Genomic DNA, 22,274 nt, shown 5'->3' with positions numbered 1-22,274 from the left:
AAAAGGAAAAAAATAATGGCAATGGCCCAATCAAAGTTCAGAACTGAGCCTGATTTAAATGCTGTTTGAGATCTTAACAAAGCTGAGCATAAACAAAAGCCCACAAACCTCAATCAACTGAAGAAAAATTTACAGAAAAGGTCTAACTGAATAAATATTGACACAGTGTTATATGTCATGTGCTGATGATCTGTATTCATTTAAATGCAATAAACTTAGACCAGCAAACTATCTGTAACTCCAGTGTAGAAAGTCACTTACTACATCCCTGCTCGTCTGCTCCATCAACGCAGTCCCTGTCTCCATCACAAACATAGTTAGGGTCTATACAGCGGTGGTCAGGGCACTGAAACTGTCCTGGATGACATGTGCCCTCCAGATCTGTTAACAAAAACGGTCAGTCATTAAAATCCTTCCCTTTTCTGGGCAATACAAAATATACTGCATGCTTCATTATTCCTTTTATCTTTGTGTTTTTATAACAAAATAAAAAGTACATGAAATCAACTTCGGGACTTACTAAGCTTTCGATTAATTAAATATTTTGCTTGTCATACTTGTCTTTTTGTGTTTTCATGGATAAATGTGTTCTTTTTCCACCATATTTGCTTTGTGAAATGCAGCTCTGGCCCGGTCATGAATATGCGCAACATTTTCTGCATGTTTTATGTTCAGAATTAACAAAGAAAATCTCAGAACAATTTTAGCAGTTAGTCCCTACACTACAGTTAGACACTCACTGCAGTCTGCTTCATCTGAACTGTCCCCACAGTCATTGTCAGTATCACAACGCCAGGTATGTGGGATACATCGGTGGTTGGCACAAGTAAACTGATTAGCAGGACACGTTCCAGGCACATGTGTTGGACAGTTGATCTCGTCACTGTTATCAAAACAGTCATTGTGCCCATCGCAGCGCCATCCTGCAGGCACACAGTGCTGACTGGCACAGGTGAAGGCAGAGGGGGAACAAGTTGTGTCTAGAAAAAGAAAGATGGTGAGCTCGGTTACATATCATATTACCATTACCTGAACATAACCCAAAAAAGCTTTATCTTAGATCAGGTTGTGTCAGTATAATCAACTGGATTTAAGAAAAACAAAAAAAACGTTACTGTTAATTCCACAGTTGATTTCATCACTGTTGTCATGGCAGTCGTCAACACCATCGCATCTGTAGTTGTTTGGGACACATTTGCCGTTGCCACAGGAGAAGGAGTTGGCTCCACACTGCAGTGTGGGGGGCTCGTTGGAAGGGTCCTCGACACACGTCTGCTGGTTGGGTGACAGCTTCATGCCATACGGGCAGCCACACACCCTCTGCGAGTCTGGTGCCGGGAAGCAGAAGTGGCTGCAGTCTCCGTTAGGATTTGTCTGTCTGTTGCAGAAGTTGGAGCCTAAGAATGGAAGAGGAGGGTAACTACCAGAAATATGGCAAGCATGAAACATGCAGCTATGTCTGAATTGAGAAAAATAGTGAATAAAACTTCTGACCGATTTGAGAGTTGGAGTTGAAAGACTTGACATGCATGATGTGGCTGATTCCTCTTCTGATAATGACCATCTCCCCACCATCAGTCTTGCGCACACGCACAATGCCACCCAGACGCCAGTCAGTGAAATATGCATATCCTTTATGTGAGAGGTGCAACAAAGTAAAATGTGTGTTACTTTATCTTTCATCATCTTCTGCAAATGATAAGTTCTCTTTTGACATGAACACAATTAAAGCAGGATCACCAGACCACAATCAATCAGCAGGGCAATTAACTTAATCTTTATTTAAATCAAATGATCCTCCACTGCATATACAGGCATCTTGTGGTAAATGCATGACCTTACCTTCAAAAATGGTGAGGCCAAATGGATGGGAGATCTGGGTTATGCGGTTCAAAGAAAGCCTTCTCTGTCCATCAAAATTGCTGTGCTCAATTTTGTCAAAGAAAGCATCCACCCAATACAGACGCATTGAGCTGTGTGGACATCAAAGCAAAGGAACATGAGGTTCAAATAAACACTGAAACTTACATACAACCAGAGGAGGGATGCAAAATGTATAAATATACTATTGTCATAGATACAAAAGTTTATTGATTAAACCATTTTGTAAGTCTTTAGCACATTGAACAGAAGTGGAACTGATCTGCAAGGCACTTGGATGTAAGATATTTGTCTCACCTCCAGTCGATGGCAAGGCCATTTGGCCAGCCAAGAGTAGTGTTTACAATAGACCTGGCATGTGACCCATCACCCCAAGCCCTCATGATCTTCGCTGGTCGGTACCAGTCAGTCCAAAAAATATACCTGATAAAATCAACAAGAAAGCTCATTATCATATTTCAGTTAAAGACGTTCCAGCTTTAGTACTATTAAACTGTTTCTTGTCTATGTTTTTAGTCAGTACATATTTTGGACACTTCCGCAAAGTAGAGCTTTTACATTTCAGTCAGCTTTTAAGCATTAACTACAATACTTCACGTCACACTGAGCTAATCTCAGCTGTTGGAAACAGAGACCATATGACTTTGAGACTATTGGAAATAACAGTTTGTTCTAAAAAAGGATTCCTTTTACCAGGTGGGGATTATTTATGGACAGTTTATGAATGAGCGTGCACCTTATAAGGTTTGTAAACGAAAGGTAGAGAATTTTTAATCCTTTGAAGCACACTGAAAAAAAACACTGAAAACTGTTTTTCAGTTTGCATGTGTAAAATAAATAATCCAACTCATTAAAGTGAAACTGGCTAAAACTCATACATATCACATGATACTGTGAGTAGGAATATTGCCCTGCTCTTTATGTAACAAGAACTTCATACAGGGAACGTCTGGGAATCCCACTGACACCAATGAAATGTAGTTTTATGATTGCGCAACCTCCTTCCACAGGTTTTTATAAGAAAAATTTAGCATATTTGCCTCCAGTTACAAAAATCTCAAAATTCTCTGTTGTTAACACTGATTTACCCAATAAGAGGATGCACCACAATGGCCCTTGGGTTGTTGAGGTTGCGTATAATGGCCCTCCTGGACTTATCAGCGAGCCTCATGACGGATATGCTCCTGTATCGAGGGTCAGTCCAGTAGAGGTTTTTTGAAATCCAGTCATAAGCCAGATCCTCCACTCCGTCCACTCTGTTGGCTGCCAGTACCTCCCTGCCTGCGCAGATCAAAGCAGTTAGAGCACCGTTTAACTCAAAGATGAAAGACGAACACATTTAAATAAATAGGCTGTCAGCTTGCATTTTCCTCTTGTGGATCGGACAGAAAAAACTAGAGCAACTCCAAAAACAACATCACTGATCAGAGCAGTGGTGTTTCTATTCTTGTGTGTCGTTGCTGCTTGAGGATTATCACATGGTGGCAACTTCCATGGCATGGGTTATAGTTAAAAAATTATTTAAAAGATTCTTCATACAACACTATTGTTTTATTTCTTTTCATGTTCAGGAACTATTTTGACCTATCTAAACTCCTGTCTACTCCCTCCCCCAATAGTACCAGCCAGCCCTATCAGGCACTCCCTAAACTCCCTGTATAAGCCAGGCTGAATCACATGGTTGAGCTCTCCACTAAGAAAGAAATTATTAAAAGAAAACTGTTTGAAAAATAGCAGGCTTTTTTTGTCTTTCCACGTATCACTATGGTGCGATCTTGCAATTAATTTAAACATGAATTAAGACAGTTAAAAGAAATCGTGCAAAGAAGCAGACAAAATTCTCACCTGTCCCGTCCACCTTCTGTTTATAAATAATGTCTTTGACTGTGTCAGAGAAGAAGATTGCATCATCCTCAGCGCTAAAATCCACTCCAACAAAGTAGGAGGGCGATCCAGTGACAGGCAGGATAATGTCCTCCTGAGTGGAGAGGTTAAAGGGGATCCCTCTCACGGCCAGCTGGCTTGAAAACAGCAAAAACTGCCTCACAGCTGTCGGAAAGAAAATTATCCAAATTGGCCTGGTAGAATCCTCATGTCACAAGAAATGGTGGTTTTTGAACAGGTACGTTTTGGGAAACTATTCCATCTTCTGGGTGCTATAAACATTTTAAACCTGGATATATTCTGAGGCTGACAACAAATCAAAACAGTTAAACAGGGAAATTTTCCCTTACCCAAACATCGTTTGCCGTCTGCATGTAGGTCATAGCCCATGCGACATTTGCAACGATAGCCAAGTCCTCCATTGTCACTCCTGTGACTCAGAACACAGATCTGCTCACATCCACCTCTGTCTGCACTGCAAGGGTTTGGCACTGGTGACACAAGGAAACAATTATAGCAATCAGAAAACATGTGAGATGAATTCTGATTTTTAAAAACACGAGCAGCTACATAGCAGAAAATCTAGGTATATTTGTATCATACGGCCACAGGAAGGATAAAACTGGGAGCTAATTAAGGAGCACTCTGAAGAGAGAACATTTGGCCCACTCGTGACCTTACCTTGAGGCTGTTTCAGCTGATGTATCACTGCTACTCCATGTGGAGTCTGAGACGTTTTGTAAACGACTTGAGGACTGCTGTCAGTGAACTTGTTGGCTTTCATCACAGCCATCTTGGTCCAGTCTGTGAAATAGACGTTGTGCTCAAACAGACTGATGCCAAATGGGTGTGGGACCACAGCTCCTCCATGCACAACAGTTTTTCTATCAGAAAAAAAGTTGAGAACATTAATTAATTGGAAAAAAAATTTACAAATTGTATCCTTTGCATATCTCACAGAATTCTATAAAGTCACTGATTATCTAAAGTTTTTAAGATGTGGTTTTCCGGGGTAACAAAACAAGAAATATATACCTATGCAGACCATCGTATGTTGCAGTTTCAATGTAGTCATAGCGACTGTCAACCCAGTAGATGCGCTTAGCCTCTATGTCTAGTGTTATACCAGCAGGCCAGCCTAGTTTACTCCCAATAATCCCATAGCGATTGGTACCATCCATGAAGGCCCGCTCAAGGCCTGGTTGTCCATTTGTTGCCTCCCAATCTGAGAAAAACATATACCTGTGAAAGGGGGGAAAATGATTAAACTGTTAGTTTTAACTGAAGTATGACCCATACCATAGGAGAACCTATTAGAGGCCTTCTCTTTTTTAATTAAATATAGCATCCACAGCAGGACATTATGTCTCCAAGTGGGTGGCTGTGCATCCCACCGAAGAGCTGTATGTTTTTGTGTAGCCACCTGGCTGTCCCTCTCTCTTGAACTACACTATTGGATTACAATGAGGGTCATCACTTACATTGCCTCTCACTAATCTACCCAGGGCAATCTGTTAATCTCAACCACCCCCCACCCCACCCCCATATTACTCAATGCCAAAGGAGCACAACACACACTGAATGTGGGGATTGGGAATGGCCAGACAGATGAAAGGATGAAGACAGGGACATGTGCTTACCCAACAGTGGGGTCTACCGCCAGTCCTCTAGGGTTTCCGAGGTTTTCAGTGATGAGTGTGACCCGGTTACTTCCATCAAAGTCCACCATGTCAATCCTGTTGACGCTGGACTCCACTACATACAGTTTATTGTTCACCCAGTCCACCGCCAAATTCTCAGGGTAGTCAACTGATACATTCAAAACCACCTGCACGTTGGAGCCGTCCATATGCACAGAAAACACCTGTACACAAAAGACACCATTGTTGTCAGAATATTACTCCTAAGGTGGTCAGTCTTAACAGATGTATAGGAAACTGTTGGAGGTTAACCTCACAAATTTTTAAGTATGTACACCCATGTCCATATGCACAATTAGAGGTTATTGGTTACAGACAAAAGCAGAGAATTTTGTGTTACACAAAAAAACTTTTGAAAGTAACCATTTAATTTCACTATGACTGACTGCTGAAGCTTTTGCTGATTTTCTGAATATTTCTTCCACGTAACGGACTACACACTCATGCACTAACTGAAACTGAAACCACTTGAGTGATAACCTTTGAGGTCAATGTACTGAGAAAGGGTTTGTTTTATATAAGTACAGGAGAAATATTGTGAAATAAAATGTGCATGCCAGCATACAATTGCAGTTTTAAGACAACTTGAAAATATGTGAGAAAGTAAGAAAACACAAAGAAAGAGAGCATAATTGCTTGTTGCTTGTATTAATTTTCTGTCTATACATATGTATGGTTGTTTGCTGAACCTACGACTGTACAACTACGATGGGGCCAGTTTCTCAGACTGGAAGCCTTGGCACCATGCAGCCGGTTGGGGAGAGACTGCTTTTAGCAGCTTTGCCTCTTTTGAAATGAGATCCAGACATCTAAAAAGCAGGATTTTCAACTGACCTGTTTAAAGAGAAACTGAAGACGTGGAAATAGCCTGGTAGTTTAACCTTTCCGGTTGCATTCACATGCCCTGTTTGTGCTCTACCTACTTTTAATCTGACATGCTGCCATGGAGGTGGCTAATATAGACAGATGCCCTGTCAGAGATGTGTTCTAGCCTTTCAGCCAAGTGGCTGTGATTTAAACCAATGAGAAGCCCAGATGCAAGCTGAACAAAGAAGTTTTAGCTAGCAAAAGAATGCATATAAATGGAGAGTGCCACTGAAAACAAATACAGCATGATTAGTTTGGACAAGATTGAGTTACAAAAATTGTACCCTGGTATGTGGACTCCATACCAGCCTATCAGACAGGTTTCAAGATTAAGCCATTTGGATTCCATTACATATCTATTTCCCTTCATTATGAGCCAACCACTATGAGGCCAAGAGCAATCCCATTATTATGGTATCAATGTTGCTGATATTTTAAAGGATAACTGAAAGAATTTGGTCCTGGCCAGCGCCAGTCTAACTCAAGCATTTACATAAACAACAAACCGGTCTACTCCCCATCAAATATGATACTGTTTTGGAGGGGCAATGCCCTAAGACTGACATAGCAAAAAAAAAAAATGTACTGAATACTGAAATGAATAAATACCTTATTTTGGATGGTATCTGTCCAGAAGATCATATTAAGATTGTAGTGGAAGTCCACCCCCACTGCAATCCCTCTGTTCTGTGAATTGACCAAAGTTTGTAGATTGTTCCCATGGATGTCACCTATTAGTAAGTCTCTGCCATTAGAAAATATTAAGGAAGGAACTCCAGCTGCAAAGCAAATAAAATACAAAATAATTTTACAACACAGCACAAAGAAATCATGATCTTTGATCTTTGAACAGGAGTCTGATTTATCATAAAAACAATAATGGGTTTTTAAATGTGCATTGAATACTAATATAACAATGGAAATTTACAGAATGTGGCTCATAATGCAGATCCCTGACTCAGACTAATCAAGGCAGACACTTTCAAGTCACTATAATTACACACTTCCCTTACTAAAGCTAAAGGCAAAAAGGTCAGCCTCTCAGTCAACACTCTTTCTATGCACCACAAAGGCAAGAGACTAACTAAAACAACATTTAGCACGCAACAATGCACCAGAAAGAAGTGCAGACACTCCATACAGAGGACGCCAAAAAGAAGAGGGGGTCTATGCTAATGCACCTCATTTGGATGGATCAGTCACACACACTCACAATCTGAACATACTGTATGTAAGACAAACTGTGGAAGTGACTCACTTGAGGCGTCAGCTCTACAGTATCTGTGCTGCTCCAGAACGTAGCCCTCTTGACAGCTGCAGCGATGGGAGCCAATCCAATCCTCACACAGATGGTCACACACGCCCCACATGGAGCAGTCATCAAAATCTTCAGTGTGATGGAATCAAAATCATACAGATTAGGATTGAACACAACCGCAGTACGCAACAATTAGATAAACAGACAGTATATTTGATGTGTGCTGCTATGAACCTGAACCTTTGATTTTATTCTGATCAAGATGAAAATCTGGATGCAGCTTGTGCCAATGGGTCGTAAGTTCAAATATTATTTATTGCATTCCCTGACTCTGTATCATAGTTGTCAACAAACAACACTGACGTTCCACTCTCAGGTAGAAAACCATAAGTAACAGATTTAAAACACTGACTCACTATTGTAGCACCTCCTTATTTCATCAACTGAGCAGAAGTAGAAAACCTCTGTTTCACAGGAAAGTGTCAGAAAATGTCATTGAAGGGTATATACCTATACATGTGCGGCTATCATTGCTGTTGACAATGTATCCAGAAGGACAGGAACAAGTTCCTCCATCAGGGGAAGCATGACAGTGATGCTCACAGCTCAGAGAGGCACATCTCCAGATGCCTGACCAATGCAGAAACCAGACTGGTGATGAATATTCAACAGCAGCGCAGTTTCTGTGAGATTATATGTGTACTTCACAGGGTATAACACTAGTTGTGATGGCACTAACTACAGTTGCGTCCAGCAGTGGTGTTAGTTTCATCCTCTCCCTCAGGACAGTCAGCCTTCCCATCACACAGCTTATCCATGGGGATACACAGACCCGTGGAAGGACAGGGCCATTCCCCTGGGTAACACTCCCTTGGAATATTATCTGCAGGTAGGACATTTGAATCATTTTTAAAATCTTATACACAGAAAAAGGAACACAAAAATCTAAAAAAGATGCCTTTTTGAAACTGTTGCAAACAAAATCTAGTTAAGTGTTTGAGTTGTGTATCAAAAACAGGCAGCATTGTATCTAAAGGAATCCTGATCTCAAGAAAATTGTGACGAGGACATTGTCACGTTAAACTGATGCAGGGTAGTGGAGCAGTGAGGGGGTCACATGGGGGCTCAGAAGGCTTCTGCAGCCCATCATTTAAAAACACACACTCTTCACAGCCATGTGGAGGAATTCTAAAGCCCTTTGGGGGGGCTGCACAATCTTGTACCACAAAGAGGCATCTGAATAACACACTTAAAGGAGCGCAGGCATAGCGTATTGCTAGTAGAAACCAACCATGGAGACCAAAGATTAATCAGGTTTCCACTGCTTCAGTTCTTAAGCATTTTAGGGTTATTTCAGCAGCTAAAATGTTTGAGGCCTCTGGTCCAAAAAGCACCACAAAGTAACATATACTGGATTTAAAATACTGTACACATACCACAGCCTTTTTCATCTGCGTTATCCTCACAATCATCCTCTCCATCACAAAGCCAGACTTGGTGGATACAGCGGCCACTGGGACAAGTGAAGTAGTTTCCTCTACATGTGGGATATGCTGCACGTGAAGGCAAGAATGATATGCGTTTATCTGCCTAGACAACATTTAGAGCCGTTAAATTGAAAGTGCGGTTGGTCAAAGGACAAAAAACAAAACAAAAAAGGGGGTTATAGAGACAGGCAATACATACTGCAGTTTAGCTCGTCACTTCGGTCTCCACAGTCATCGTCATGGTCACAGACATAGCGGTGAGGAACACACAGTCCATTATGACATTGAAACAGGCCTGCATTGCAGTGCTGTGCTAAAGAAAACCGAACAGAAAGTTGACAAAAGAGATTTATTTGGTGATGATGTCATGTTTTTTGTTTCCTTCAACAACTGTGAAGGGTTTATTAGAAAAACAGACTGGCTGCTTACTGCAATTTGCCTCATCAGAGCCATCACGGCAGTCAAGTATGTGGTCACATCGCTGCGTCCGGTTGTAGCAGGCCCCATTAGCACACCTCAACTGTGTACATTCGGGGTAATCTGTAAGATTAAACCATCATTAAGACATCGTTATGCAGTCAACTCAGCCTGACAACTGTGCTCTTTCCAGCTTTTAACATGTGAAAAGCCCTGTGAATGAGAAGGATAACAGACTAAAATTTAAAAGCGCCACCATAACAGCAGCAGTTGCCAAGGCATTCTTCATGCAATTGTGAGATTACACAGTGTGCAGTGCTGTGAGTCTACCATGTCGGCACAATAATGGCATTGCAGCTGAACTTCAGCTTGACTAATCCACCAAAGAATCTGCAATCAACCTCTGACAACAAGAAGCATATTGTGGCCTGTTCTGTCAGTCAGCGAGCCTCTTAATCTTAACAAATTGATTAAAATGCCACAGGAGCCTGACAAACAAAAAAGGAAACCACCCTGAAGAAGACTTACGGCAGTTTCTCTCATCAGATCCATCTGAGCAGTCTGCCAGGTGGTCACATCGGTATTCTCCTGGGATGCATGCCCCATTATTGCAGCTGAACTGACCACTGGTGCATGTCCTGCCAGCTGAGATCAAAAAGGCAGGTGATTAAGCAATAAATAGCTCGATTTTTTTAAATATTATACGCAGTTCAAATTTCGCCTTCATGTATGGGTACTTTCAGACTTTTAAATTCCTAAAGTCCATCTTTATGATCTCATTGTTCAAACACAGACACATCTGGTTTAGAATTACAGTCATTTAAATAACAGCAAATAATTAATGTAAAAGGATTTTATTAGTTGCAATATTTTAAATAAAACCTTCATAAGCTTAAACGAAGAGTTGTTCACGATATAAAACAAACTTACGACAGTGCTGCCTCTCATCTGAGCCATCTTCACAGTCTTCCTCATCATCGCACACCCATACATCTGGGATACATTCGCCATCACTCAGGCACTGGAAATGACTGTCATCACATGTTACCTGAGCTGTCGGAATATACACAAACATGCCATTATTTACATAATCTTACTCGCATCCATCAGTACAAATCAAGTAGAGCGCCACATAACAAATTTTAATTATTTACATTATTCACACACTATCACATTCCTTAGAAATGCAGCAGAGCTACACGCAGCAGGTGGAACATAAAAGTGCTTTCACTAGTGCAATTAGCTCAGACTGTTTTTTTTTTTTTCAAGAAATCACAATGCTATATTTTTTACAATTTTTTTTTCTTTTACAAATACTATCATCCAGTTTGGAATGACTCTGACATCCAATAAACAATATTCCTAACATTCTAATCCTGTTAGGTACTCATATTGGTGAGCAGCTTAACATAATAAGTAACTCACGGCAGTCGTGTTCATCAGAGTCATCTACACAGTCTGATGTCCCATCACAGTGCCATTCACCGGGTATACAGCGGCCTGTCCCACAGCGGAACTGCCCCAATTCACATCCTGCACACAGTTAGTGTTCATTTTATAACGATTCACATTTTCATTTCAAGCTTTTTCTTGTTTCTCTTTTAGAACCTCTTTATCATTCTATCAAAAAAACGGAACTGCGAACATTTTGAAGAACTGCATAAAACATATTTAATGAAGCACGTGGCTTGGAAGGGGGGCAGGGAAACCTTCCACTGATGAGGCATTTTGTTAATAGCATTGACAAGCCTTGGAGACAAGCGTGCCAGCCATTCCACCGCCCCGACAGTTACACAACCTTTCCTGTGCTCTTCCCGAGCCTCCTTTTGATGTTCGCGCAGAGTGGCATCTGTAGAGATAAGGTACTACAACTCTACCTTTCCTGACGCTTTCCAGGAGATTGATACAGGCAGCATAGTTCAGAGGCAGAGCGCTCCATCATGCCCAATCAAATAGGAATGTGCAATTCTGATGGTCTCTTTGACAGCCTGATTTATGGTGCATGCTGCTCCTGTCAGGTCTGAAATGTAATTGGAATAAATAGTGGTACTGGGTGGTACCGCAACCATTTCAACCCAAATTCTTCACATAAAGAACTGTGAGGTGGTGATTGGTGGTGCATGCTTGGGGTCAGTGGTCTGTCTCTGTCCTGTCTTATCCAACATTTTGAAAACATTCTTCCTCCTTGATAAAATATCTTCCTACACTTGCAACATGTTGGGATTACTTATCTGAACTCAAATGCTATGGCAACCCTTAAACATGGCTCTACCTTTTTGGTATGATTGGGTTGATTGCAGGAAATTATAAAGACAAGCTGGGAATTTTTTGCTCTATGCATGTGTGCGCATTCAACTGAGGAAAGATACTAAAGATGAATTGCTTACAAGCCAAAAGCTCCAATGGTTAATAAACGCAGTGTGAGTGAGACATACATTATGTTTAGAGTCAAGGGTTTATCATCTCCTTATGTAATGTACTCTTTTAAAGATGGATCACTTCCACAACAGTCGAGGGGTCACTGCCTGTGCTACTGCACTCAAAGCCTTGAGTAGATTCTTGTCTCCGATTAATTCAACCTACAAACCACCAAACTGCTCCATAACCACCTCAGATAAGCAGGCTGCATATTTAACTCTGTCAGCTCCTGTCTTGGAAGAAATATTTTTTTTCCTGCTCATTTTACTAATGATAAAACTGCTCACAGTCTGCTAAAAACAGTAATCCTAGATGATTCAGCCCCATCTACTCTGCAAAGAGTTTTGAGCTATAGTTGAAATGAAGTACCTCTTTGCATTAATTCATTTAGTTTTCTGGTTTGGTGATGGCAGCGTACTTTAATGGCTTAAATAAATTTTAAAAATACACATTTTTTTGGGATGAATTTGATTTGTGTGTGTGTGTACAGCATTCTGTAGCATAATAGATTCACCCTGCATTAACAAGAGGTTCAGCTAATATACTCCAGCAAGACTTTTATTTCTTTTAGATAATTAAAAATCTTATTAAGTGGTAGGAAATACACAGAAAATGGTAAAGTGAACAAAAAATTAAGTAAACTCTCAAATTTTGCTCTGGGACAGATCAAGATGTGTACAGCCGCTATGCATGTAGACCTGGATTGACAACTTAAAACCACATGCCCGGAAGAAACCAATCTGCCGAGGCTTTCAAACACAGCCAGTGTTTCCTGACAGCATTACCTCTGGGAAAGGTGACAGATACACTGAAGCTGAACCTTTTAGCAGCACGGTTCTTCCATGTGACGGTTCTTCTTACATTCTGAAAAGCTCGACTTTGTAACTTTTCCTTAATCCTCGAATTTCTGCCTTCAGCATGGCAAAGTCACAGTTTGACTATGTCAATCAACATGAGTGAAGGTGAAAGCAAAGCTAAATAGCGCATATCCGCAATTGCAGATGTTTAGTCTGAGTCTGGTAATCAGAGTTTTCTATTACTGTTTAAGCTAAGTCTTTTGTGTAATTTAATGTTTTCCTTTCCCTTAATTAGCAACTTAAACCCACAGCAGGAGAGAGCACTGCTCTATCTGTGCAAGAAGATAAGGATGCCCTGCTATTGCCCAACAAAGACAGCAGTCGAGGAATTTTCATTAGAATGAAGCACCCAAAAACGCCTTAAACCCCACTGTGAAGTTACAATGGTACAAAAGAAGTGCCGGCAGGGGTGCAAACTCATAACTAGAAGTGTCACCCTAAAAAGTCATTTTAGAGGTGGACAGTAGAAATAAAAGTACAGAGGGGCTTACTCTCTGCTTAGGTAAAAAAAAGGAAGAAAATGAACGCAAAAGGCCCCACCTTTCAGCGATCCATTATGAAAACACCTGTCTGCTGCTATTAAAACAACTCTTTCTTGCCATGTAAAAGACGTGTCCAAGCTTTCATCAATGCTGTCTTGTTTTGGCGCAACCCTCTGCACTCAATGAATGTGTGTAGAGAAAGGTTGAGAAAACGGCTGCTGGCAGCATGAGACGCAGGACCCGTCCATGCTGTCAGAGCAAAGTGCTGCTGGCTATTTCATATGGAAATCAATGCAGCAGAATGCAGTCAATTGCCAAACAAGTGACTTTGGCTCTCAGTGCTACACTCAAAGGCAGCTAAAACCCGTGGGGCTTTGGCAATGGCATGGGAGCAAAAGGGAGGCATAAATGAGAGGAATAGTGTGGTTAGAAATGAGGAATATTCAACTGATTAGTGAATGCCTTAACAAAAGAATTCTAAATTAAGATGTCACAATGCAATGCTATTGTTACTGGATGACTTATTTATCCTCCATACAGTGAGTCACAACTCACCAGAAGTTGGTTAGGAGTTAAACTCCATACTTAGTGTCCTTAACGCACGTAGACTGAGGGAGTTACAAAAGGATTTGCCATCGATTTGAGTCTACTGTGTTCCAGTTTCTAACGTACTGCAACTGTTGCACAAGGATTTAGGCTCCTCACACACCGGAAAGAAGCTGGCATGCGCAAGGTTTTATATGCACGTGCTGGCCTTGAAAAGTTTTAACACAAAAGAAAACACTCTTATCGTTGCCATTTCAGACTCAAACTAAAAATAGATTTTGTCAAATGCAGATAGATCAGACTCCACAGATTACACTGACAAACATGATGCCTGTTATATCTTTTTTCATTCCACAAGATGGAAAATTTTCACTATATATCCCTCATATTTCATGAAAGGAAAAAAAAAAACTTTAAAACTCCTCTAATTCACAACGCTTACGGTGCACTTTGTGTGTTATCATCACTGGCTAATAATTAATAGAAAAACAATTTCATTTACTAACTAAACATGTCTAGAACAGCACAATTTTCACAGGGTAGTTAACAAATAAACCAGCACCATGAAACTGTCACATCAGCCATTAATGCAGGTGTAAGCATTCAGGAGCAGTATCAATCTCAAGGTCTGGATAATGTGTTTCAGAGGGCCATAGAAGAAACAATTATCAAACTGAAGGATTTTTGTGGAGGATCAAGCAGAGATTAGAGAAAGTACCCTTCCCCCTCGTAGTAAAACAGCATGAAGTACTACCAATTTTCCACACTTAAGTAAAACTTCCTCAAATCTGACTCACACACCTTCAGGAAGAACACGATACTCATACAGTGATATATCATGGATTCAAAATCTGGGTTAAAGATGAATTAAACTGGTTTCCTTGCATTTCGTTAATCCCAACAAATGCCATGATAATGATAAATGTGAACATGCTGACAAAGTCAGATGACGGTTTAAGTTAAGTCATCATTTTGTACACTTCAGCTGTCATCAGTAAGAGTTAATCTACAAGCTCTGTAGCTGTCCTGAATCAAAGGAAATGCCAAGTAAATTTCTATAATGCAGTTACGTTGTCTTTTTGGTGTCTGCCCATGCTTTCTTTTTTTCTATGCCTGCAAGCCAGTGAGGAAATATGTAGGATATTTCATAATGAATAAGAAAGCAGTAGCAGGGACCCTTCTCCTGGTACATTTTCCCCTTTAAACGCTGTACAGCTCCTTCGGTAGAAATGATTCCATTCTGCAGCAGCTGCAGTGTAATTAGTTGCTTGATTCACACTAAGGAGCTTACATACTAAGGGTTGAGCAAAAAGAAAGCAGATTACAATTTGAGAAGCAGGATCTAGCCGGGCTACAAACACAACAGACAAGCATGAGACTCTCACATATAAAGAGCAGTATCTGAGCATTCTGACTTTCACCATTTACATTAGAAAATAAAGGTCCTCCTCAGGCCAGGATCAAGAAGTGAGTGAGAAGTTTGTAAAATCTGCTGCCCTGTATGAGATTTGTACCAGCAGCTCTCAGTCCTCACAGATTGCCTGTAAGTCACATGCTCCTTTCTGTTACCTAGCAACAGTAAAGCTCAGGCAAAAGTTCCTCAAGAGAACTTCCAATCTGTCTGAGGAAGGCTTTGTGCTCAACCTTTAAAGTAATACTATGAGGTAAAACATTTAGCTCTGCTGCCAGATTTACTTAGTGGCTGCATTTAAAAACAATTCCAGAACTCATTGTGTGCTCCCATTAAAGGAGGGGCCTTTTGGATTATTTAGGTTATTTCCATCTTTTCTGCTGATTTACCTCCTGATAGTTTGTATTTCAGCAACAGTTCAGCTTGATGTGCCCCGTTTTTTTTTTATTGATGGGCAACAAGTGCAACGGGTGAATCACTTGTAACACGTTCCTCAATGAATCCTTCAGCTATGTGCACAGAAGAAAAGTAATTCAACAAAGAGAAGAAAAACTACTTACCCTCAGTGTGGCACCATCTAACACAGCATATGAAGACGAAAAAGAGTTTAAGTAGCAGTGCTCTCCACATTCTGGCTGGTCCGTCCAGCTCTGCTGTGCAGATGGAGGAGCTGTTGGGACTGAGGCTGGGATGCTGTTGCTTTCCTCTGTCTTTCTTGGCCCGCTAGTTGATGAAAAGGGGCGTGCACAAAGGCCAGGACTACCGCTCCCCCAACCCAACCTCGTCCCTCTGAATAAATCCCCCCCTGGCCCAGGAATCTGCATAATGCCATGCAGGTCCGACTTGTCCCGAGTCCCAGTTATTTTACACTCTCAGCAGGCTGTCGCTTTTTTATTTATTTTTTTATTTTGGCCCACTCTAGGTAACTGACGAGAGTGGATCAGTGGAAGAACATGAAAATTGGGGTTTCATTAATAAAATAAAATCAAATAAATAAATGCAAAGAGAGAAAGGAAGAGTTACTAAAAACCCAAGCCCATTATTCAGTTATTATTAAACTAACTCTCACAAATAAAGGTGACAAAAAAAGACGTGTCGTGAAATTGTAAAATTTCGAAGGTGCAACGCCAGAGCAAGATTTAAGTAAAGCCAATCCTTCCACCGCGGTCTTACCAGACGTCGTCTTTGCTGTTCTGGCCGCTCATAAACAGCTTTTCATCGCCATCTTGTGGCCAATTGGTGGAACTGACATCGCACCTGCTGCTATTGTGACGCACAAGAGGGTATTGGTTGCCATTAGCGACCGAGCAACGTAAACTTAACTAGGATTCCGTTAAAAAAAAGTTGAATCCAGTTTGGGGGAAATTAGCTACAGTTGGGTAACAGTTTGCCTGTAGCATATAATCATTAGGACAACTCCACAGAGAAATGCACCGGATTTCTTGAAGGGGGAGGGCAGGACCATGGAGGTATGCAAAAAAAAAACATTTAAAAAAAAACAAAAACGAAACAGATAAATCAGTTTTCTGGAAGCCTTCGCAAATTATTCTTAGATTACCTTTTGCTACTATACTTTCCCCCCACACAATTTGACAAGGAATGTTCTCTAAAAATGAGATTTAAATGACATTACAAATTATATTCAAAGTATGTAAAATATTTTAAAACTCATACAATTTCCTTAGCGAGAGCCAATGATATTTAAAAAATGAGTAAACTAGCAACCGTCGACAGTCTGTCCAGCCTACGTCTCTCTATCTATAGTTGTCATATTCTATTTTACTCAAAAAGTGTCTCATTTATATAATTTTTTTCCTGTAGTCGTAGAAGTTTTAACTAACTAAGAACATTTAAAATCAGCTAAATGTTCTCTAGAAGTTTACTTAACCCAGCGTAAATGTGGGAAACCTTTTTTTTCTGCATTACAGCTGCTGAATAATTACTTATGGGCCGAAGGTGTCGAGGTCCGGCTTGACGTGTTGATAATTCATTCTAGTCACAGAAACAATTACAATGAGACAAAGAGACCAAAAATGCTCAAACAAGTCTCTTAAGAGGGAAACTGGCTTTGAGAAAAACTTAAATTAGCCAGAAGACATCACCAGCCACTGTGGGAAGACTGAGGTCAAACACAAAGAGCACCAACTGAATTATACGCATCTTCAAAGATACTTCAAATGATTTAAATCAGCTCCAAAATTACTCGACAGAAAAAAAACAACAACTCAAAACTGCCACAGTCTCATAAAGAAAAAGAACGACTACACACAATCACAGAGACTCAAACCAGCACCCAACAAATATGACTCAAAGCAAATATTGCAGAGACTCCAGCTAAAGGGATTCCAGACTGAGAGTGGAGAAACATCATTTGTCACAAGAAATTAGATGTCTTTGTGGCTTTGAAATGACTTACACTTCCAGGGCTGCATGGCGTCACCACTGTCGCCCTAACAGCAAGAGGGTTCCTGATCTGAACCCCGACCTGAGCCTGTCTGTGTCCATTTAGCATGTTTTCCCTGTGCATGTATGGGTTATCTCTGGGTACTCCAGCTTCCCAACATCTAAAAACATGCATGTTAGGTTATTTGGTGATTCCATAATGTGGGAAAATGAGGGATCGTGTGTGGTTGTTTGTCTTGTTTGGCTCTGTGATTGACTGCACAATGATTGCAGGGATAAGCTTCAGCCCCTACCGTGACCCTGAATTTCATTAAGCAGGTACAGAAAATGACTGGATGGATGGAGTTGCTGTCACGTTCTAATACAAGGTGTCTTTCTTTTGTTTCCAGTGTAAGGACAGTTGTCAGAAGTCACCTGAGATTCCTGTAGAGGACTTAGCAGAAAGACAGATGCTGCGGTCCAGGATAGATGAACAGTCCAGCTTGATCTGCGCACTGAAGCACAGAGCAGATGAAACGCTTCTACGATATCAAGCCCGGCAGAAAATCAACACTGAGCTTGAAGACCAAGTAGCTCACTGCCAGAAAAAACTGGACATCGAAAGAAAGAGAGCAGAGATGTTAAAAAAAAGGTTCACCGATTTAGCTGCCAACAACCAAGCAATCATTTCGTTCATGGAAGAGCACAAAAACCAGAACACCCGGCTGAAGCTGGAAAACCAGCGGCTACAGTCGGAGAACGATTCGCTTTTTTCCCAAAAGTTACACGACAGGGAAGTGTTAGTTCAAAAACTCACGCAAGAAATACAGCTGCTGCGGGAGAAATATGTGAACAAGGAAAATGAATACAGGTAAACTTCATTCGCCAATAACACATGAAGTTATTTATAGTTATTAGAGCATAATTGTACTGATCGTTTGGATCATATTCCATTCATTTTAAAGGATGAAATTAACTGGATGCAAGTCAGAACTCAGAGAGCAGGCACTTCAGCATAAAGCTGAGGAGACATCACTACTCAGCCAGCTGCACGATGCTCATCAACAACACAAAAATGTTCTGGAAGTGTGCGAAGGTATGTAAAGTAACTGGATATTTATAATTCTTTGTATTGCCACAAATACAGCTGTAAACCTGCAGCCCTTTCATCATCAGATTTGAAGCTGAAGCTAGAGGACGCTAAAGAACAGCATGCTTTGAAAGAAGTCAACATGAAGGAAAGCATAACAAACCTCACCAAAGAGAAGGATACATTACTGAGTCTTTGTATAGAAAGAGGCAAAGTAATACAGGTGAATAAAGAATCCTTTGTGGTCAACACATTTGCACAGAATGCGTGTAAGTTCGATGCTGCATTAACACACTAAAATGGTCTTCAAACACAGGAGAAGCAAGATGAAATCCAGAAGCTGGAGACAAAATGGAGAGAGGAGAAAAAAGCCCGGATTGAAGCACAGAACAGGTCATTTGTGGACCAGTAATGTTTGTATCAAATGGAGCCTCTCTTGTGGTAGTGTTGGGGGGGGAGAAACGAGTAAATAATAATAATAAATCAGGTGGTAATGTATCATGGCATCAACATCAATACCTTGAGATCCCTCATTAGTGAGATGATGGAATGATTAGCTCCAATAACTTAAAGTGGAGACTCTCAGATATATTTTGCGGGTATTATTTAGATCAAAATTGGAAGAAAGGTTTAGAAATTCGAGCTCTGTGACACATTTAGCCTAGTTTATTAATGATCTGACAGAAGCAGCCAAATGAGGTTTGAGGTGTGTAGGGATATACTGTGTGCTCAGATTCAGCAGACAGGTGCTATTATTGGAGAATGGATGCTGCTCCACTGTGCATGTTGGCAAAGACTCAAACCATTTTTGCTGACGTAAGCCAAGAGTTTTGAGTGTGAAATAGAATATTTCCCAGCGGCTGAGTCAATCTCCTTATCTAAATCTGATTGTGCTGCATTTAAACTGCTGATAAAACTAAAGCCATCTGCCTTTAAACCCACAAACAAACAACTGAACCCAGCTGTGACGTTGGACAATTTATCTTATCATCTTCGTCAAGCTGGAGCTGAAAGGATCTGGGACAATACGTGGATGGAATGAAGAACTTAAAAAATGTAAAATGTAATTGGTAAAGCATCCACTTTGAGCCACTGCGTATCTTAAGTTTGACTAACGCCTTTTACTTTGCAACAACAAAATGGACAAACACCCCACAGATACCTCTTTCAGATCAATATCGCTTGAAAAGTCGTGCAGTAATACATTTTGGGCCTAAACTTCACTCAATTGTCTCATTGACACACCGAATTATCCCCCTTTACCCCTGCTTTTGTCACTGTACTGATGGATGTATTTCCTCAGGTTTGAACTGGAGGCCGAAGCTGTAAATACAGACGAAAGAGTCAAGTCTCTTCAAGCTGCTCTCAATGAATCCTTCACAAACTTTCAGAAGCTAAACAAGGTTGGTTTCCATTTGCAATATTAAAATGAGAAAATTTAGTTTACTCATTTAAGGCTGTGTCAACATGCTCCACTTCTTGTCTTATTTTATAGGATTTAGATGCCTTCAAGGAACACAGTGCCAACCTCCTCACACAGGAGAGGGACTTAAATAAGAAACTTCGCCACGTGATTGGCTAAACTTTAGTATTATTCATGTGCCAAAGCAGGTTTTCTTACCTATTTCAATAAAAAACAAATACCTTTCAGCAAGATTGTTTACTCACTGAATGCGAACACTGAAATAATACAACAACAAAAAAAAAAACAGAAACACATCACACATAGCTAGCATGTCATGTTAGAGGTTCCTGAAATAGAAATGACACTGTACAAATGTTTCTCCTCTGCCAGTTTCTCAGCCTTTTGGACTACTTCTTCAATAGGACCCACCATGTAGAAAGCTTGTTCTGGCAAAGCATCATATTCACCTTTAAGACAGACGAGAAAAACAGTCAATCAATAGGTCCAAAAGGTTTAACCCGTGATATCTTTTGACTCAGTTGTGTACTTTACCTCCCAGAAAACTCTTAAAGCCTTTAATTGTTTCCTTGAAAGGAACCAGCGTGCCCAAATGGCCAGTAAAGACTACTGCCTACTGGAGGGGCTGAGACAGGTATCGCTGAATCTTCCAAGCACGAGCTAGTCAGCTTGTCTTCCTCAGATACCTCGTCCATACCTAGGATAGCAATGAGGTCCTGCAGTGATTTATAGTCCTGTAAAAAATAAAATAAAATAAATAAATATCAGTTAAGTTCAGCTCTCATCTTTGGACGTTCATCGCTGCAACATCTAACTCAGGCTAAAATATGAACAAATAAGTGGCTATATTCAATTCCCATTGACTTAATTAACTTTTAAATATGCCTGCTGATCTCAAATGATCGATACCTTGTGTGAGGCTGTGACATTATACACTGAACATGCAACCATTTGAGTTGGAGACAAGCCACAACACTGGAAGTCAGCCACAGATTAAAAGTTTCTGCACTTACTCGTATAAAAGGGCTGCAAGATGCCCACTGATGGTCTTCAGAGAGTTGACACCAGGCTTTAAAGCCTGCAGAACCCCGCTGCAGCACCGTCCCACAGCACCCAACATGGCTGAGATGGCTGAAGGTGAGGGCACCTGAGGGCGCTGAAACTGTCTGAGCATGCGTGTTCTGTCCCGTCCGTTTCAACACCCAGGTGCACCACAAGAGGGCAGCAAAGATCAGTCATAAGTCATATCGGGTTTCTGTTTAATTGATTGAAAATGCTTCAGAAGTGTTAATAACAGGAAGAATATTATGAAATGTAACACAGTAAACAGTGTTGTTTTATAAATGTTGTATATACATAATAATTCGCCAATTTTTTAAATCATGCACAAAGTATAGGTGAAACAATCAAGACACAGGAGAGGATGGACATTTTACCGATTAGGCCTACTGAGCACAGATCCAGCAGTTTAGGAACCCACCTTCCCGACTCCTTGCTTTTTATCCCAAAGGGATTCAACTAAACATCTAAAATGAGATGCAAAAAAGACAGCAATTAGGACAGGTAAAACAAAGATTGAAATCTAAAAGAAGCTAAGTGAAAGAAAGCCCAACAAATGTAACTTTTATGAAAACTTCTACAAAGAGAGGTTTTGTTCCTTTTCTGTGCTTTGTTTTTTTCTCTCCCCTGTCTCCAAGTGCTCAAAAGGGAATCAGTGTCTTTTTCTCTAAAGTATTCAACGGTTTTGACCTTGATGAAGAGCAGAGATGACTTCATTTTGTATATTTTAAATGTAGTTGCCATTTTTTTGCCACAGAATTTATTGTTACTCATTAGTTTTTTCTATAAATTTATACCAAGCCAAGACTGAGATGCTCCACACAGCACAGATGAAGTTGTCACTGTCTGAGATGTGATGCGATGCAACTTTTAAAAAGCTGTCAATGAAATACAATTTCTCAATTAAGGCATTCTGTTCTGTATCCTGTTCCCTGTTTAATATTACTAATAACAGAATGGAAACAATGTAAAAAAAAAAATCAAAGAAGAAAGTTAAAAGTGTGTTTCTTGTTTATTGGATTTAGGATTTATTTGATATACCCTGCTCAATCCTTTATAGGACTAGTAAAAGTTCAAAAGTAACTGCCTGACTCTGTCAAAACCACCAAACT

At 40.4% G+C, this 22,274-nt stretch overlaps 2 protein-coding genes across 2 annotated transcripts in view; one reads left to right on the top strand and one right to left on the bottom strand.

The window, feature by feature from the left end:
* lrp2a (low density lipoprotein receptor-related protein 2a) overlaps positions 1-16,040 on the bottom strand; it is a 45,679-nt gene extending 29,639 nt beyond the window's left edge. The window contains 26 exon segments of the mRNA XM_072397084.1: positions 262-381; positions 741-980; positions 1,116-1,397; positions 1,495-1,632; positions 1,843-1,973; positions 2,179-2,304; positions 2,970-3,162; positions 3,727-3,930; positions 4,116-4,256; positions 4,447-4,649; positions 4,801-5,007; positions 5,406-5,629; positions 6,942-7,111; positions 7,591-7,719; positions 8,101-8,220; positions 8,330-8,473; positions 9,027-9,143; positions 9,277-9,390; positions 9,507-9,617; positions 10,023-10,139; positions 10,425-10,547; positions 10,920-11,027; positions 15,769-15,889; positions 15,891-15,915; positions 15,917-16,011; positions 16,014-16,040. Coding sequence (XP_072253185.1) covers positions 262-381; positions 741-980; positions 1,116-1,397; positions 1,495-1,632; positions 1,843-1,973; positions 2,179-2,304; positions 2,970-3,162; positions 3,727-3,930; positions 4,116-4,256; positions 4,447-4,649; positions 4,801-5,007; positions 5,406-5,629; positions 6,942-7,111; positions 7,591-7,719; positions 8,101-8,220; positions 8,330-8,473; positions 9,027-9,143; positions 9,277-9,390; positions 9,507-9,617; positions 10,023-10,139; positions 10,425-10,547; positions 10,920-11,027; positions 15,769-15,889; positions 15,891-15,915; positions 15,917-16,011; positions 16,014-16,040 — 3,730 coding nt within the window.
* Positions 16,041-16,671: 631 nt separating this feature from the next.
* Positions 16,672-20,262, top strand: LOC140319212 (coiled-coil domain-containing protein 89). Its single transcript, XM_072396809.1, has 7 exons — positions 16,672-16,677; positions 18,001-18,461; positions 18,556-18,686; positions 18,767-18,903; positions 18,997-19,073; positions 19,984-20,083; positions 20,176-20,262. Exons 1-7 carry the CDS (start codon positions 16,672-16,674, stop codon positions 20,260-20,262), a joined length of 999 nt encoding a protein of 332 aa, XP_072252910.1.
* The last annotated feature ends 2,012 nt before the right edge of the window (positions 20,263-22,274 follow it).

Source organism: Leuresthes tenuis, unplaced genomic scaffold (genome assembly GCF_036924035.1).
Source record: "Leuresthes tenuis unplaced genomic scaffold, fLeuTen1.0.hap1 SCAF_12, whole genome shotgun sequence".
Lineage (NCBI taxonomy): Eukaryota > Metazoa > Chordata > Actinopteri > Atheriniformes > Atherinopsidae > Leuresthes > Leuresthes tenuis.
This window is presented reverse-complemented; position numbering and strand designations above follow the sequence as displayed.